We start from the raw sequence: 20,129 nt of genomic DNA, 5'->3' as shown, positions 1-20,129 counted from the left end.
AAGTATATTTTCTACATCCTGAACTTTTATTTCTTTTCTTAATATTTCATTTTATACTTCTGAAAACTCCTTTACTTCCCAAAACAATTCCTTAGTTTATCCTATTTTCTTCAAACATTTTACAATACATTTCACTACTTCTTGTTCAGTCTTTTTTGTTCAGTTACTACTCTATTTTTGCTTCTTGTGTTATTATGTCTTCCATTATCTTTTGCCTTTTAATATTCTTTCCCAAAAAGTGTGATACTTTCTCTTTTGTTCTTTTCATTAAATACCATTGTCTTATTAATAGATTCTGTATTCTCTTTTTATTTTGCCCATGTAATTCTCATTCTCTTTTCCTATCTGCATATTTATCATTATTCCCCCATCCCATCTATCATAACCATACCCACTCTTATTTTGTTTAAAATATGTCTTCTCCATGTCTGAATAAACTTACTACACTTTTTTCTTAAATTCTACCCACCACTTTGACCAATTTTCATATATAAGTCTTGGAGTCATATATTCACTCCACAATGCTTTCACTTCTCCATCAATTTCTACTTTAATATGTTTACCATTTAACTTTTTAAACCTTTACCTTATTTAATAGCACTTTTGTTAACTCATATTTCTGCCCAAATAGCTTCATTGGCTTGTAAAATATGCTCTTATTGTTTCCATTCTTTTATCATTTCTTCTACATGTAAATGTTCTTTTTCTCCCACTTTTAAACATTATTTTAAAATTTTTATATATCTTGAAATCTTACCTTTTCTCTTCCTAATATTGCAGTTAAAAATCCATAATCATAATTATACTCATATCAAGTATTACATCTAGTTTTATTTGATCAAATCCTTGGTATCTGTATAAGCATAGACTACAATAATCATTTTATTTGGAATATCTGGTACAGATACATGCCTAGGTTTCACTATTATGTGAGCTATCACCATTATATGTTCTTGTTTATATAACAATGTTACTCTAGCAGATCTTTCATCTCTAAATTCCATAATATTTTCTTCCCCTCATAATCTTTCAAACTATCCTCTTTCAGCTGTTATAAATAATCTTGAATTCTTTCATTAACTAAACTTATTATATAATGTTTTAAATGAGTGCATGTTTCATAAATCCTAAGTCTTCTTACATCGTCCACCATACTCTTCACATTCATGGAAAATACATTTAATTGAACATTCTCTTTCTTTATTTCCATTTTTTAAAAAATCCCTTTCAGCTTTCCTTTTCTATCTTTCACACCTTTTTTCACGGTGGAATTTCTTCATTTTATATGCTGTCACCTTGTATTCTCTTCTTCATTACTGTCTTTGCTCCCCAGTTTCTCATATCTGTTTTTTAAGAATGTAATCAATAATCCCACTTCCTCATTATCATTTTATTTTTCCTTCTTCTATTAATTCCACCCTTCCTGCATCAGCATTAACTTCACTTTCTGCTATATTTCTATTTTCACTTACATCTTTCCTTTAATTAGTACCATCTTTAATCATAACATTTTACATACAAATATTACATAAATACAAATATTTCAAGCACGGGCATTAATGCCCTTCTAGCTTGCCAATATACCAAAACACTTGTTCCTATAATAAATGTCCAGGCTGTTCTTAAAAATATCTAAACTAGTACTTGCTTTAATGTAATTTGGTAGTCTGCTCCATGCATCAGCTACTCCATCAGAGAACCAATTAGTACATTTCTCATTCCTATAGAATCTTCTACATAGGTTGTCTGATGATTCTCTGATACTTTTTGATAACCCCAAACATTCCCAGAGGTACTTGTCTCTAAATGCTCTATATACCTGAATAAAATCCTCCTCTTAGATATCTGTAAGAGACTCTGAGCAAGTTCTGATATTTTAGTCTTTCATAATAACTTAAATTTTTACATCCATGGATGCTCTTGGTATATTTCTGCTGTACTCTCCAATTTACTCATCCTTGTTTTCTTACAGGGTTTCCATATTGTTATTTCAGACTCAATTTTGGGTCTAATGTAACTAACAAAATGACTTCATCATCTTTGATTTCCCAGACTTTATAAATCTTTTTATACAACCTATAGTTCTATAACTCTCATTAACCAATTGGTTGATACGATTAGAAAAACTCATAGCTGAATCTACCCATATATTGAGGTGTGCTCTATTGAATATTCACCTTTCAGTTTATGTCTTCCAAATCCTATATGCTTAGTTTTTGATGTGTTTATCAGGATATTCTCCTGTGCCCAGATGGTCAATTTAGTCAAGTTATTTTGCAGACATGCCTTATCAGTAACACATGTAATCAGTTTACTCAATTTCAGGTCGTCTGCATATAGACTGTAGAACACCTCAGATGAAAAGGTTAGGTCTGAAAGAAACACTCTAAACAAGTTAGGGCCTAGGACAGAGCCCTGTAGGACACCCTGACTGTAACCAAGGATTTTACCTGTCCAGTTGCTGTATGATACTTGCCATGTCCTATTTGTAAGCCATGCAGCTATCCATCTTACAAGCATATGTCAGTACATAGTTGTACTAATTTATTGATCAGTGTTTTGTGTATGACCTTGTCAAATGCCGAAGTTAAATCCATATAAATTATATTACAACACAGTTTTTCATTTATAGCTGTTTTTATATTGTTATAGACCAACATGTTACAGGTGGTAATAGATCTATTTTCAACATATGCATGCTGATATATGGTTTCAAGTCCCAACCTATCCAGTTCTGAAAATAACGTATCCAATATTACCTTCTCCATGATTTTTCCACAACATGAAAGTAGACGTAAGGGTCTGTATGACTCTGGGTTTGTTGTCCTATGCTGCCTTGCTATTCTTTTTTTCTTATTCCTACTTTCTTTCATAAAGTGCCTAGTAGATAGATGCATGCATGCATGGACATCTCTAAAATGCTCCCCACTTCAGGGTGTTGCATTACTTTTGTAAAATGAAGCTTAGTTATTCTCATGAGTGTTTTTCAAATAACACGTAGAAAGTATAGCAAACACAAGTAATCTAAAATATTGCCAAGGTATAAAGCAAACAACGTCTTTGTTCTGTAATCATGCCAAATGCTTAGGTTAGGACTTTTACTACTTACATCATTCATTAACAAAATTTATTTAATTATTGACATTTGATTACTGGGAAAGTCTGACTGGGTAGAAGCCTATTTTCAGCAGGGGTCTGGGTGAAAAGCTCCAAATTATTATAAAATATTTTAGGAACAATCTTCAAAAATAAAACAAAAACATCTGCAGTTTAAATAATTATAACCAATTAATCATAATATAAAAACATCGGTTAAGAATTGAGACAAGTCTAAAATTTCTCTAAATATTAAATGATTGTCATATACCTTGTAAAGATTTCCATGCATGCATGCATCTATGTACTAAGCACTTAATGAAAGAAAGTAGATTTAGAGATTTCAGCCTATGTAAAGAAGTGAGGGAAAAACAGGCTTATGATATATTTAGAGACAGCTAGGGAAGAGAATTAGATAGCAGTAACAAAGCACGTGAAGAAGGGAGAGTAAGGAGGTATAAGGAATGGAAAGGTACTCATTCACATTTAGGGATACAGTTTATATTCTGGTTTTGAGCAAGAACAGAGCCAGATTTATAACTAACAAGTCTTTCAGAGTGGTTTTGAAAGATGGGAGGGAGGGTATATACCTGATGGATACAGGTAAGGAGTTCCAGGCCTTAGTGATTAGTCAAGACAGCAGTTTGTTCTTAAATTGTTAAATTGTTAAAGAAGATCATTTTGTAAAACATTCTGTGGTACTTAACCAGTGAGTGCTAGGAGTCTAACTTTATATATATTACCAGAAACATAGGATATTGTATTATAAATGCTCTATGTACAGCATTTTTGCATACACAGTCTTGCTTCCTGATGCAGGAAAATCTCAGATGCACTCTTACAGTGAAGTCCACAGATTGCTTAAGCTCCTTGTGTATCTAATTAGAATGGACAGATCTTGGGCTAGCAGGTTTTCATGGTGGTTGTTTGAAATAGATAACTCCCCACAAATGTCAATAAGTGGAGGGAGGGCAGTCTAAGTTAAAACTCTACTTAACAGAGATGATGAGCGAGGTTAAATGTGACTGACAAAAACATTTTTCCAGTACTGAGGATAGTGAAATCCTGACTATTAGGTTTACTGAATTCTTACTGCTTTGTAGAACAGCATTTCCTTTGAAACAGGATGTTGTCCATGCTGTAGTGAGCACTGATAAAAATTGCTAACTTGACAGAGTGCAGTGCAAACTTAAACAGCTTGTGTTGTGAAACACTGTCTGTATTAACTTTCCTAAATTAATTTTTGAATGGATTTTATGTCTTTTGCATTGCTTATGCAGTTCTCTGTAGCTTGAGTCATTGATGAAAATAGTTCTTCAGGAAAGAAACAAACCACTACATATATATCAATTTTAACATTTTTGTCACATTATTAGACAAGCAGCTGGAAAACCTATATGCCCATACTTTCAGTGTTATATTTTTTATACATTATTCAGGAAGGGAGTGTAGAAGGCTGATTAAATTTGGATTATCTGAAAAATAAAAATGTAGTGATCATTTTACAACCTGAAGGGGGCAAGGTAAAAACTTTTGTTATTTCCAGCTGGGCCTAATGCTGCATAAATAACTCCGAACAGTAATCATACGCTTAACAAAAATACTCATAAATGCTTTAGCTACAGTTACAAGCAAAAGCCAAAAAGCTTGGAGTTTTAAGATCTCCAACCCTTCTTTTTCTTTCGGCTTTTCCCAGTTAGGGGTCACCACAACAGATCACCTGTCCACTCATGATTGGCAGTGGAGTTTTACAGTGCTGAGTTGCCAGGCCAGTGCCCAACCTTCCACAGAAGGCACACACACACACACACACACACACACACACACACACACACACACACACACACACACACACACACACACACACACACACACACACACACACACACACATACACACACACAGCCAATTTTTAGAGTGTCCAATTCACCTACAGCATGACTTTGGGATGTAGGAGGAAACCGGAGCACTCGGAGGATACCCACGTGATCACAGGGAGGACATGCAGACTCCACACAGAAGGCACCCCAGCCAAGGATCAAACCGGAGAACCTCTTTTTGTGAGGCGGCAACGCTAACCGCTGCACCATCGCGGCCGCCCTAAGATCTCCAAACCTAATGAATCCTTAGCCCTACAATTCATATGCTAAGAGGCAATTTGTATACATTAATATACTTTTGTTAAGAGCAAGTCGGGAATTCAGAAAGAAAAGGTACAATGTGTTGGGTGAAACAGATTTGTGAGCTGCCACATACAGGGCGGCGGTGATTCAGAGGCACTTGTGATTACTCTAGCAAGAAAAGTAGCATGGTACACATCTGATGCAAATGACTGTATAATTACATTCAAATGAGTGTCAACATGCAAATGAGAGCCAATGAATATGCAAATGACAAAAGTAACATCATGGTATGATTCAGAAAGGTATAACATCTGCATGGTGAACCATAGTGATCAGCTTAACTGTACACTGCCATTTCTCAGTGAACAGGTGTATCACTCATTCTAGGTCACTAGTAATAGCATCTACTTTAATTAGTCAGCATGGGTTAGTGGCTGCTTTGGAAGCCAGTGTCTGCTGTTATGTGCACCTCTGCTCTCTGTATCACAGAAGAGTCTGTCAGCATCTGTCATACCAGCTCCTCCATGACTGAGACATAATTAATCATTACTGGGTGGATCAGTGACTGAGACATAATTAATCAATACTGGATGGACAGAAGTATCATACAGGTGCTAGCAGGCTGCTGCTGGTCTCATATGGGACACAAACATAGTTGTTCTGTGTACTACCTGGATCTCCCCCCCAAAACAACTATGTAAGTTGCCCTGCTTCTTTTCTGTGACATCGTTGGTGGCCCCACACCACATCATACTGACCATTGTATTCATGTCTTATTCTCTTTCTGACACAATCTTCTTTTAATTAGATTGCTTTGTTGTCGGTTTTTTTTCTCTATTTATTTTCAGATTGTTGGAAAAGCCAGGTGTGGAGTTGGCAGCTGACACCATGCCCTGCAACAAACCAGTGCTCCAGTCTTTTGCTCCCCAAGCAGTTTCCAGGCCTGGCTCTTTGTAGGTTGACAATTTCATCTTGTGGAAGGTGGCATCCTGCTTCTCTGGTAGGTGGTGGAGTCTCCTCATAGGAGATTGCCATGGAGCAGCCCTCCTGGGTTGCCTGGTATGAGGTGCAGCTGCTGGTGAGGGCTGATGTCGACCAGAGTCTTGATACCACAATGGCAACCTAGAGCACCTCCTAATCCGACTGGTTGAGTCACATAGCTGTCTCATCTTGATCACTGACCCAACTGTGGTGGAGCCCAAAGGTGACTAACTTCAAGGGGGGGGGGTCCCCTGCTTGGACAACTTGTCAGGTGGTCCTCATCCCACTATATCCCTGATCATGGTGTTTCACTTCCTTGTGTGACACTCACCCTCTTCTGTTAGCTGCCAAATCCTCCATATCATCAGATGTCCACTCTCTTCCCATCTACTTTGTGGTTTCACTTTTTTATCAGCACCTTTCTTGTCAGTATTTGTCTGTGTCATATGTTTGTGTGTCTGCCCCTGCTGCATCTCTATGTCTCTTACAAGCCAACGATTTCTCGTGTTTTCTTACCTTCAACCCTTCTTCTCAGAAAATGAGGGCACCTTTCACAAAAGAAAAAAGAATACTTCCTTCCTCTGCACTTATAGCTCTTATCCATTCACTTTGTTCTATGTGTTCTACCGATTGCTATTCCTTCTTTCCTTACCCATTTATGATATAAAACCAGTTGGTGCTTTGCTGTGTAGCCCTTGTAAAGTCTCCCAGCTAGGACCATATAGCAAATATGCTTTGTGTTGATGCATGTTTAAATGGACATAATGTCAGGCATGCAATCTACATGCTGATGGTTCCAGGTTATGTGCCCATTCATAGCACAATCTATTTACTTGTATGCTGAGTGCTATTTTCAAGATTGCAATTACACAACATTGTCCCAGGCATGTTCATGCTTTGTCAGCATTTATTCATGCCTAGGCCTTGTAGGGCTGTGACATGCTACATTGTGATCACATTATGGGCCTTTCTGAATACTTCCCATTTTTTCCAGTCTAGTGCCTCATGAATTATTTAATGGATATAATGTAAAACCTTGGTTGCTTGGATAGCTGTTTCGATATGTAGCATTTTGATCAAAAAGAGTACATGAATTTTGCTATACAGGTAGCCCAAAACACTGAAAACTTTTTGAAATGTAATTGTCTTCACTTATAAAAAATATTTTCATGTAATCTTCTTCTTCTTTTGGCTTTTCCCAATTAGGGGTCATCTCAGCGGATCACTTGTCTGCTCATGATTGGCAGTGGAGTTTTACGGTGTTGAGTTGCCAGCCTGACACCCAACCTTCCACAGAAGGCACACACACGCATGCACTCACACCTAGGGCCAATTTAGAGTGTCCAATCCACCTACAGCATGTTTTTGGGATGTGAGAGGAAACTGGAGCACCCGGAGGAAACCCATGCGACCACAGGGAGGACATGCAGACTCCGCACAGAAGACACCCCAGCCAAGGATTGAACCGGAGAACCTCTTGCTGTGAGGTGACAAAGCTAACCACTGCATCACCATGGTCGCCCAAAAAGTATTTTCATGTAATATGTCTGGCAATTCATTTCTGTCATTCTCTGTATGAAAATAACCATTTCCTTAAACCCAGTAGCTATTTTTTGTTTGCTTACTCATTTGTTGTTGACCAAGTGACCAAGTAAGTGAGAGATCAGCAGTGTCTTTTCAGTAATGATATGATATACACACACACACACACACACATATATATATATATATATATATATATATATATATATATATATATGTATATATATATATATATATATATATATACACACACACACACACATTATATATGTATATATATATATATATATATATATATATATATATATATATATATATATATATATGTGTGTGTGTGTGTGTGTGTGTATATGTGTATGGGCTACTCATAAGCAATGTAGCTGAAACATTGGTATGTCCTTAAGAGGTCTGGCATATATCACATGGGTCTCTATTACAGGAAATTTAAGGTATTATGCTATGAAGAATATAGCTTGGCTGGGTCTTTCTTGCAGTTTTAATGAATGGTTTGTCTGTGTGACATTTTGCCTTTTGGTTTGGATGTTGTTTGGAATATTTTACAGGCACACTTATGTTTATGGATATCAGGCTTGATTTTAAGCTCTATGTTTCTAAATTATAGCAAACTGATGTTGTACTGATCTTATTATAAGAAATGACAAAGCATGTATGTGTATTACTATTGGGGGTTTGGCTTTAGTGACCTGAATATACCCATAAAGGAGTAAAATATGGGCATTTAGAAACCATGTAGCTGAAAGACTAGTATGCCCTTAAGGGGTCATTTGCATATATCCCATGAATTTCTACTACAGAAGGTTTAAGGCATTACATAGTGAATGGTTTGTCTTGTGACTTATTTACCTATATAAATATATATATATGGATCTATCTTACAACGTCGACAAGTCAAAACGCCGAAAACGAAATCACCGACACCACATAACCGACATTTCACAAACACGAAACCTCACATGCCCGACACACCATAATCCCGACAAGCAACAAACAAAACAAATCCCCGGTCCAAAAAGCACACACACAACACAAGCACACCAAAATCCTTACAAACCAACACTAAACCTCACATACACAACTACCTACAACCTTAACCCAAACCCTAACCCTAAGGTCCGCCACTATCGCACACTCACCTAACCCGCCTAACCCTAACTCACTTAACCCGCCCTAACCCACAAACTATCACAGTCGCACACTTACCTAGCCCGCCTAACCCTAACTCACTTAACCGCCCTAACCCACAAACTATCACAGTCGACACTTACCTAGCCCGCCCTAACCCTAACTCACTTAACCCGCCTAACCCACAAACTATCACAGTCGCACACTTACCTAGCCCGCCCTAACCCTAACTCACTTAACCCGCCCTAACCCACAAACTATCACAGTCGCACACTTACCTAGCCCGCCCTAACCCTAACTCACTTAACCCGCCTAACCCACAAACTATCACAGTCGCACACTTACCTAGCCCGCCCCTAACCCTAACTCACTTAACCCGCCCCTAACCCACAAACTATCACAGTCGCACACTTACCTTACTCGCACCCTAACGTCCGTCACTACCGCATACATACACAGCCTTTTCCCATGTCGATGTTCTCAGCGTCAGGGTTTTGATCCGTCGGTCTTCTCCGTTTTCGATCTTCTGGCGTCGGTGTTCTCGCTGTCGGCGTTCTGACTTGTCGACGTAGTCAGATAGATCCATATATATATATATATATATATATATATATATATATATATATATATATGTATACACACACACACACATACACACACTGGGGTTTCTGTTAGAATGTTGAATGTTCAGAACATCAATGATCATAACAGCAAGCCCCAGACAGTGAAATGGCACAATACTGAGGTACCGTAACACGAAAGATGAAAAGATCACACAGTACAGGTGGGTGTTCGTGTGAGATCTCAATACAATTAGTTTTGGATTTTGCCCATTCCTAGCTATAGTGCATTCACAGAGTTGGTATGTAATTAGCATGGGGTCTGGGGTGAATGTATATGACTGATGTTTTGTGTGTCGGTGTTATGAGATTTTGGTATTGTGTTGTTTTACCATTTTGGGTTGATATATATGAAATTCATTATAGCCAATCAGTCAATCAACATGCTTTATGGGAGGTGGGAAAAAGTAAAATACTTGGAGAAGACACAGACAGATATGAGGAGAACATGGAGAATTCCACATAGACTGTGCCCAGTAGTTAGAACTGAACCCAGGAATCTGGAGTTGTTAGCCTGAAGTTACACCACCAAGCTACTAAGTTGCCCTTTTAATACTACAGTACATATTTTGAGGATTTGTAAACATTTTTTGTAAAGTTCTCTTATGTAGTGAATCATACTTTTCAGCCTGCATGCATGAGCATAAGCACTTAAAGAGGTGCAAAAACCAAGAATCTGTAGGTAGAAACAGAGAAAGAAGGGCATGGTCATATAGCCTGAAATGGTATAATATAATATAATATAATAACTCAGGGTATGAAATATTATATAAGGGTATGATATATAATATGTTGTTATATATAAAAGTATTATCATAATATCTCAACTAGTATGGTTATTTGCAAAATGCCTGTATTAATAAAGCATTAATGCTTCAGCAAAAGCAAAATGAAGCTCGACAATTACTTTTTATGATTTTTACAGCAACTCTTCCTCTAATGCATTGAACATACTACGGCTGCAGATTCAGTGAGACTGTTAGCCACTAAGCTCATCCAAATTGTGCCTTTTATTTATTTATTTATTTGTTCTGAGGACAGCTCGGTGTGGGTTTAGAGTTCACAATTACCACATCAAATTTTTTCAGTCACTTGCTTTAGAATTACTACATCTTACATTAATATACTTTTTCAAAGCTTTTTAAAATATTTACTCACCTACTAGCATCACCTGAAACTTCTCCCTTCACTTTTATCGTGGCACCTGACTTCACACCAAGGTTAAAGATTTCAAACTTTTCCTGCAAAACAAAAAATGTATTTTATTGTATTTCTTCTTTGCAGTCCTCTCAAGGATTAGATAATATAAATTGCATTTTGTAGACTACAGTAATACCCAACCACAACAAGGTCAGGGGTTCTAGTTACTTCGTCCCTTCTCTAGGATCTGTATATAAATTCACTGATTACAATCATTCACGGTTTCTCCATTTTAGGTTCATAGGTTCATAGGTTCATACTAGGCTATCTGCCCTGGGGCAATTATAAGCCTAGCCCGATTCTGTATGGCTTACGCCACCCCTTGATTTGAGTATACTGTGCCCTTTTTAAGGTTTAGTTTACTGTGCCTCTGTCTAATAGTGACACGGAAGTAATCCCTGGGACAAACCTATGATCCCCCATCCACCTATCGAGATTCTTCTTGAAGAGATTCAGTGAGGTGCTCTGCCTCACATGAACTGGAATTCTATTCCAGAGCGAAGGGAGCCTCTGGGTTATGAACCTGTCCCTCCAGCAAGTTCTATTTATTTCTATGCTGAGGTTCAAGTCCCTCGAGCGTGTGGCTCTAAGGGATTTAGATTTACTGAGGTGGAGCATGTCCATTAATTCTGGATTTGACATAGCTTTGTATGTCAGGCATAGATCGCCTCGAAGTAGGCGGTATGCAACTGAGTAGAGCTGGAGTTTTAATAACCGAGCAGCATATGGCATCTGTTTGAGACCCTTGATCCTCTTGGTGAGATACTTTTGGGGTCTCTAATTGCTGCAGGTGTCGGGTAAGATACATCCCAAAGGGGCATTGTATTCTATGATGGGCCTGATGAGGGATGAATAAAGGGGTACGATTACCTCTCTTGATCTAGATGTGAAACCCTTCGTGATGAGGTGGGCTATGTAGAAGGTCTTTCTAACCACTTTGGCAATGTGGTTTTCAAAGGAGAGATTGCTATCAACTTGGGTCCCCAGGTCCCTAATAACTTTCTCTGTACTTAATGGGTTTCTGCCTATGTGGTAATTTGTGGGCACATTGTTTTTGCCAAAGGGTATGACTATACATTTTTTGGCATTTAGCTTTAAACCATGGCTCTGGCACCAGTTATCTGTCTCTGTGAGACCTTTTTGAAGGATGTTTGTGTCAGCTGGAGAGTCGATTATGGTGCCCAGTTTGCAGTCGTCTGCAAACTTGGTGAGCCATAGTCCTCCCACGTTTGCCTGTACCTCGGAAAAGTATATACCGAACAAGAGTGGTCCCAGGACAGAACCCTGTGGGATGCCACTTGTGACCGGTTTTGAGTCTGACATGGCTCCAGCAACTCTCACTCTGTGGGTTCTGTCTTTGAGCCAGTTTGCGACCCATCTTGTGACATAGGGGTTTATATTTAAGCTGGATAGCTTATCTATGATGCCCAAGTGGGGTATTGTGTCAAATGCTTTTGCAAGGTCCAGATAGGCTATGTGGACTACCTTCCCTTCATCTATGGCTTTGGTGACTGTTTCGAAGAAGTCAACCAGGTTGAAAAGGCAGGATCTGCCCTTGACAAAGCCGAACTGGGTAGGATCTAGTGTCTGTAGGTCCCCAATGTCTTTGTTTATGAGCTCCATGATGATCCTCTCCATAGCCTTGCAGACTAAGCTAGTCAGGCTTATGGGGCGATAGTTTCCAGGGTCCGTAGAGGCTCCACCTTTGTGGAGTGGGACCACTGTTGCTGTACGCCATTCTGTGGGCACATATCCTGTAGTGAGGCTGAGATTGTATAGCTGTTTTATTTGAGGGATTAGTTCCTCTTGGAGTTCATGTAGGATGCAACCTGGGACGCCATCTGGTCCCATGGAAGCAGTGTTTTTTGCTTTGGAGAGGGCAGCCTTCACCTGAGCATCAGAGATGTTTGGGAGGCAGCCCTCTGCGGGATAGATACTTGCTCTTTTGGGGAGTTTGCACTGAACCTGTCTGCCAGGATATTGGTGATGTCTGTGGGTTCAGTGTATTTTTGTCGTTTAGAATCAACTCAGAACAAGTCTGGGAGTTGCATCCCAGGTTTCTAACATAACTGAAAAAAGCCTTATGATTGTCTTTGGTGTCCTGTGCAATTTTTCTCTCGAAGCTGGCCTTGAAGGATTTCATGAGGGATCATAATTTTTTGCTAGTACTGATCAGAGATGCCTTCCCTATTAGGGATTTTGCTCTATCATGTAGTAGCTTCCTCCTTCTGTTGTACAGTTTATTTATGGCAGGGGTCCACCAGACTGGACGCCTGCCTTTGGATGATTGGGTCTTGGTTTTGTTTGGGATAGCATGATCCATGCATTCCTGGAGATGTCCATAGAATGCATTTATATAGGATTCTGCAGTTTGGGCCATAGTTTCCACTGGCCCTGGGGCCTTGAAGGATTCCACTTCAGTTTTGAGAAGTGAGAAGTTTGCTTTTGAGAAGTTTTTCACTGTAGTTTTCTGGGCTGAGGGTGGGGTCGGGATGTGGACATCCAGTGAAATTAATTTATGGTCTGATCTTACCAATGAGGGATATACTTCTGGTGTGGAGCATAGAGTCCCCATGTTGGTAATGATCAGGTCTAGTATGTTGTCTCCTCTTGTGGGAGTGGTGACTAGTTGTTCCATAGCATTTGAGTTTATAATTTCCAGGAACCTTTGGGCTAAGGTGCTGGGGCTTGAGTAGTGCTCCCAGTCAATGTTTGGGTAGTTGAAGTCACCCAATATAATGGTGTTCGGAGAGATCTTCATGTTCTCCAATGTTTTCAGGAAAGTCGAGTGGGATTCCTGACTTTGAGAGGGTGGTCTGTAGGATGCTATAAACTGAAAAGCAGTCTTGCCCACTGTTAGTTGCACATGGATGGTCTCCGATACTTTGTGCAATGCCACTAACCTGGAGGTGTGGATATCTTTGATAAATATGGAAACTCCCCCTCCTTTTGTAGTTCGGTCTGGGTTTTGGGGCCGAAAAGCATGATATGAGGTATAGCCTGGTAGTGCTGGGGTGCTCTCTAGAGCCTTGAACCAGGTTTCTGTCACTGCACAGATATCGATGTTCTCCATACTGAGGAGAGCTTTGAGTGCGTGCATCTTGAGGTTAAGACTTCTGGTGTTAAGCAGCATTACCCTTAGTTTCTTGTTCCTTGTGCTGTCTATGGGAGTGGGTTTGACTTTTGAGCCTTGCCTAAAAAAGGCACTATGGGGGTGGCAAGAGCCTTTGCCAATATCCGAAAGCCCAGTGGTGACAGGTGCAAGCCGTCCCTAGCGAAGCAACGTGGCTTGTCGAGCATGTCATCCCAGGCTGACAGACACTGGATCCCCTTTGAATGACACCTAAATTTTAGCCAATTGTTAAAATCGATCATTTTGTCTTTGTACTGTGGCATCATTCTAGGTGAGAAGCATTGTGCAATGTACTTAATACCACATTGCAAAATTATTGTAATCATTTAATAAACTTTTTCCTTGAGAAATTGTGGGGGAAATAATCCTGTTCTGGTTTATTTTAAAGCATTGTTAAATTTACTCTTGCATATTGTGTTCAGAGCAGAAAATAAACAAAAGTCTAGAATTACATGGCAGATAAGTATCACTTGATTGAAATGGTTTTCTCATACCTCTGCCTTTTTCAGCATAAGTAATTGCTGATTATAGTTAACAGACATAACATTTGTCTTTCCTTCATTAAAACAGATTTGGTATGACTCATGAACTCGTGAACCTTTGTTTTCCTCTGGTGATGATCCTATGTGTTTACAACATTTTGCTTGAAAGCAGAGTTCCTGGGTGTGCTGACTTGCTCTTATATGTTGCTTTTTTAGAAAGATGTTATACTATCACTTGAAACATGTGAGATACCAAATGTTCACATCATATATACTGCTTTTTTTTCTTTCCAGTGTATATATTTCAAACAGATGAATAAATAAAATGCACTGCATTCACATCAGTAGTAGCTTTGCATCTATCCCTGCTTATGAGTTGCAGCCAATTTCTGTAGTGACTCCATGAATAGCTGGCATCATCCATGGAATTTCAGAAGTAGATTGTCTTTTGCACACACACACACACACACACACACACACACACACACACACACACACACACACACACACACACACACACACACACGCACACATATATACAGCTAGAAACAACGTAGAATTGCCAATTCACCTACTGCATGTCTTTCTGAGGTGGGAGGGAACTGGAGTACCCAGATAAAATCTACATGAGCACTGGCAGAACATGCAGATTCTGCAGAAAAGGCACTTCAGCTGAAAAATGAACCGGAAAACCTACCACTGTGACTAAAACATAAATATTTTTTCGAGCCTTCTAACATTTTTCAAGCCTTATGCATGTCAAAATTGTGTGTGTGTGTGTGTGTGTGTGTGTGTGTGTGTGTGTATGTGCATGTGTGTGCTCACACCCATGCACGAGCATGTGGTTGAGATTCATAGTTGGCATCAGAGAAACACAAGTTGTTCTGCACAGAGAGGCCTATAAGGCACTCCTCTGGAATAATGTAATTCATACATAAGCACAGCTTGCATGATTGCATTTAAATAATATTATCATATCTATGAATAGCCAAGCAGCTGAAATGATAGACACGTGCACTTAGGTACAACCAGCATACTGCACTTAACGCAGCAGTTCTGAATCCCTGTGACTAGCACTTGCTCTAAAACCTGCCGGAAAGCACTAGGAAGCCTTAAACTGATACAAACACTAAATTCTCCTTGCTAATAAGGAGGAATTAATCATAGGCACTAAACTATAATTGCAAAGTATCTTGCCAAGGTAAGGGAAAACAGCTCTTGTACTTTACAAAAGAGACACCAAACCAGGTATGTCCAAGGGTCAGCTTCCGGTGATTTCTCCTGTCCACCTGGTGAATCTGGGCATACTGGGGCAATGAGCAATTGCCTCATGTACACAGACAACCCTATCATCCTACCACCCAACACTACAAACTGCGAGACATGCACTTACATAGCGAAACTGGAAACAAAGCTCTCTCCAGCCAAGATTGTGCTAGACAGCCAAGAGGAGAAGGTTAACACCTGCACTACACCTCAAGCAACAGATAGCTCTTCAAAACTCACACCACCAACATCCACACATAGTAACACTAAACCCACTTATGTGGAAGCCCTTAACATTAAACTGCCCAAGCAACAAGAACTGCCAAAGCTGAAATGCAAAGAAACACCAATCACAACCAAAGTGTCACATAGCTCACAACACCAATGTGCCACCCAACAAAAGCCCCTATGGTAAGACAATGTACCCAGCACTTTAGTAATAGGTGACTCTATAGTCCGGCACACTGATGTCCTACTCACCAGGCTGAACAAGGAGAAAATTACTGTCAGCTGCCTGTTGGGTGCCAGGAACCGCCACATAAGCCACGCACTCAAGTCACTCCACAACAAGTACAAATATGACTCTGTCATTGTCCATGTTGGAGTGAATGACTTGAGACATACCTCCCTGGATGACATGAAAAGAGACATGGAAGAGCTCTTGGATCTAGTGGCCCAGGCAGGTGTGAGCCTAGCCCTGAGCTGCATCCTGCCTTCACCCAGAATTAAACCACAATATAAGGAGAAAATGACTGACTTCAAGAATTGGCTAAGTTTGGGGGGCGTGGCCAAGGATGAACACAGGATAGCAGCAGATTTCTTCAGCTCCACCAATTTCATTACATTGACAGGAATTACTTACTTAAAAAATTAATTTTTGAAGTAATTTTCTTTCTAAATATGTTTGTTTTATATAGTTCTTGAACTATATCTAAAAAAGAAAGGAAATCTTAATAATATTCCTGTCAGAAATTACTTTGGAAATTTTCCTGTCAGTTTATCAGTCTGAAATGAGTTCCAGTAAGACAAATTCTCAAGACTCCAGCATCAAGAAAGAACTTCAGTCTCTGATAATTATAGTCTAGCAACTTACTGCTAAGATGGATAAAATGGATACTAAAATAGACATTTTTCATAGAAAAAACTACAAAACAAATAGACTTGTTACATATGGACCTGCAACAACAGAAGATCCAGATGACAGGCATAGAAGAAGTTGTGAATGACATGGAAAATAGAATACAAGAAGAGGAAATCAACATTGAGTTTCTGCTGAAACAAAATACACATTTACAAACAAAGCTGGATGACCTGGAAAATAGATCTAGGCACAATAACATTAGGATTTTTGGACTGCCAGAAAATATTGAAGGTAACAATATTACTTCTTTTTTAACAACATGGCTCCCTAAAACTTTAGATTTACCAGAAGCATTCTCTTTTGGTATCGAAAGAGCACATAGATCTATAGATAATACTAACTCTAACAAAAACTATCCTAGATCAGTTATAGTTAGATTTCTATCATCTTTTGATAAAGAGATGGTTCTTAAATCTGCTTGGGCTAAAGCTCCTGTTAAGATTAATGAAACAACTGTGCATTTTGACAATGACTATTCTTCCATGGTATTAGCTAAAAGAAAAGTTTTTCTGCCACTAATAAGGGATCTTAAAAAAGCACAGTTTAAAACATACCTTCTGTTTCCTGCCAAGCTTAAAATCTTCCTTCCTGATGGTCCTAAAATTTTCGATGACTTAGACTCTGCTTTACTGTTTATCAAAAAATAAGATTTTGGAAAAAATAGAAGAAATGGAATGGGCTAGTCCTTCGTTAAAGAGACTGGCAACTGAAACTTCGTGGAAGACTTCAGAGAAGAAGAAGAGACTAAAAACAAATGATTTGTACTATGTTTTTTTCTCTCTCATCATTTTATTTTATTATTAATCTTTTTAAATATAGTTCCTGCATTTCCAAGAAGCAACAAATATTTTGAAAAAGATTTAATCAAAGTTATTCTCTGTGTGTAAAGAAATGTTTTGTTTCATAACTAGTCAAAATATCTGGAGATTTAATGGCAAGCTGTGATTTAACTTGTTTCTCTTTCTGAAGAGGAAAAATAAGGTCAGTAATTTGATACATTTTTTTTTCCTTTAAAAGTTTATATGTTCTTCAAATGCTATTCCTAATTATACTTTCTTGATTACACTGCTTATGCTTGTTTGTAAATAATCTGTCATGCTTTAACTAATAATAATTAGAACTAAATAATAGTAAATAATATGTTTTATTTTTAACTCTATTAATATAAACAGTAAGTAACATTCTATGGTATATACTTCTTATAGCTTTCTCTTACATTTTTTTTTATTTCTGCCTTACACCCTTTTACTTTTTACTCTCTTTTCTTTATTAATATATAGAAATGCTTTTGATCATATAGACACAGTAAATAATAAGATTTGCATAGGAGTTGAGTTGGGACAAAAATGTTGAGTTTTGTTACTTATTAATAATTTTGGGCTTGATTTCACTTACGTAGAGTCTGTAATAACCTGTAGAATGCATTGTGAAGGTTTTGTCATGTTTAGATGCATTTACACTGCTAAATGAATGTTTGTCACTAGTTTTAATAAGTTTCCGCCAAAATGTTAAGAGAGACAATCTGGGATGTGGGCTGTCTAATGCACAGTGTCCATGAGCTACTTCAAAAGCTTCAACTCTCAGAATTCTCACAGAGAAGCTGAAAGCAGCTAGTCTCACCTTTGACCTAGATATCACACTGACACATCACAAATACAGGAATGACACTACCTAATTATACTTTCTTGATTACACTGCTTATGCTTGTTTGTAAATAATCTGTCATGTTTTAACTAATAATAATTAGAACTAAATAATAGTAAATAATATGTTTTATTTTTAACTCTATTAATATAAACAGTAAATAATATTCTATTGTATATACTTCTTATAGCTTTCTCTTACATTTTTTTATTTCTGCCTTACACCCTTTTACTTTCTACTCTCTTTTTCTTTTCTTTATTAATATATAGAAATACTTTTGATCATATAGACATAGTAAATAACAAGATTCGCATAGGAGTTGAGTTGGGACAAAAATTGTTGAGTTTTGTTACTTATTAATAATTTTGGGCTTGATTTCACTTACATAGAGTCTGTAATAACCTGTAGAATGCATTGTGAAGGTTTTGTCATGTTTAAATGCATTTACACTGCTAAATGAATGTTTGTCACTAGTTTTTAATAAGTTTCCCGCCAAAATGTTAAGAGAGACAATCTGGGATGTGGGCTGTCTCATGCACAGTGTCCATGAGCTACTTCAAAAGCTTCAATTCTCAGAATTCTCACAGAGAAGCTGAAAGCAGCTGGTCTTACCTTTGACCTAGATATCACACTGACACATCACAGATACAGGAATAGCAGATTAATAATATGTGTTAAAAACCTATGTCCCAAACATATACATTACTATAACTCATTTAATTCATCTGATTGACAAGCATAAATAATTTTATAACTCTATACTGGAAGAAATTGTCATGTGATATATTTTAAAGCAGTAGTATAGCATGTTTGTAAAATCTGGTTACTAAAATGTGTTTGCTGTGCATTATTTTGTATAAAGCAGACAGATTTATTGAAGGGACAGCAATGTAAGATGGTGCTCAGTAAAGATACAACTCAGTGAGATCAGATATATATATATATATATATGTATGCGTGTGTGTGTGTGTATGTATGTGTGTGTTTGTGTGTGTGTGTGTTTGTGTGTATGTGTGTGTGTTTGTGTGTGTGTGTATGTGCGTGTGTATGTGTGTGTGTGTGTGTGTGTGTATGTGTGTGTGTGTGTACATGTGTGTATATATATATATATATATATGTATATGTGTATATGTGTGTGTATGTGTGTATGTATGTATATATATATATATATATATATATATATGTGTGTGTGTGTGTGTGTGTGTGTATGTGTGTGTATGTAGATATGTATATAAATGTTTCTGAGAATCTGCTTAACTATGAAGTATGATTTATAACAATTTCTATGAATACAATATTTTATTCTATTGGCAATAATGAGTTTGAGTAAATGCTCATATACAAGCAATTCAAGTTTTTTTTTGGAAGCTGTTAACTGTATTTACATGACAGAAAATAGATGCATCCTAATATATGTAATGTCTGAATCATATTAGCCAGAGTTTTTGATTTAAATGAATGTTAGAACTTATTTTTCTCTCCTCTTGATTTCTAACATCAAGATTATTTGAATGCTATTTGAATACAAGTGTTTTATATTACATGGATGTATATAGTAGTATGAACAGTTTAAAAAAAAAAAAAAAAGGTTTATTTTAGTTTATATGATACTGTTTTACCAAATGTGTAGTCTTGTCTTGCTAGATAATTGAATTGAAAACTGTTAACTTCAGTTAAATATAACTTAGTATTAAATTGATAAGGTGGTAGCTGACGTACTGCTGCTTAGGGTAGTGGGTTAACTTGAGTAGTAAATAC

The 20,129-nt window shown here is 37.7% G+C and overlaps 1 protein-coding gene across 1 annotated transcript in view; it reads right to left on the bottom strand.

Annotated features, from left to right (window-relative positions):
• The window catches only part of LOC122801785 (galectin-2-like), a 122,157-nt gene that overhangs the window by 44,149 nt on the left and 57,879 nt on the right, over positions 1-20,129 (bottom strand). Inside the window, exon 2 of the mRNA XM_044071380.1 lies at positions 10,664-10,746. Coding sequence (XP_043927315.1) covers positions 10,664-10,746 — 83 coding nt within the window. The remainder of the gene's footprint in view (positions 1-10,663; positions 10,747-20,129) is intronic.

Source organism: Protopterus annectens, chromosome 1.part0 (assembly GCF_019279795.1).
Source record: "Protopterus annectens isolate FY-2018-M chromosome 1.part0, PAN1.0, whole genome shotgun sequence".
In the NCBI taxonomy this organism is placed as follows: domain Eukaryota; kingdom Metazoa; phylum Chordata; order Ceratodontiformes; family Protopteridae; genus Protopterus; species Protopterus annectens.
Note: the sequence above shows the minus strand (reverse complement) of the source record. Positions and strands in the feature narration are given on the sequence as shown.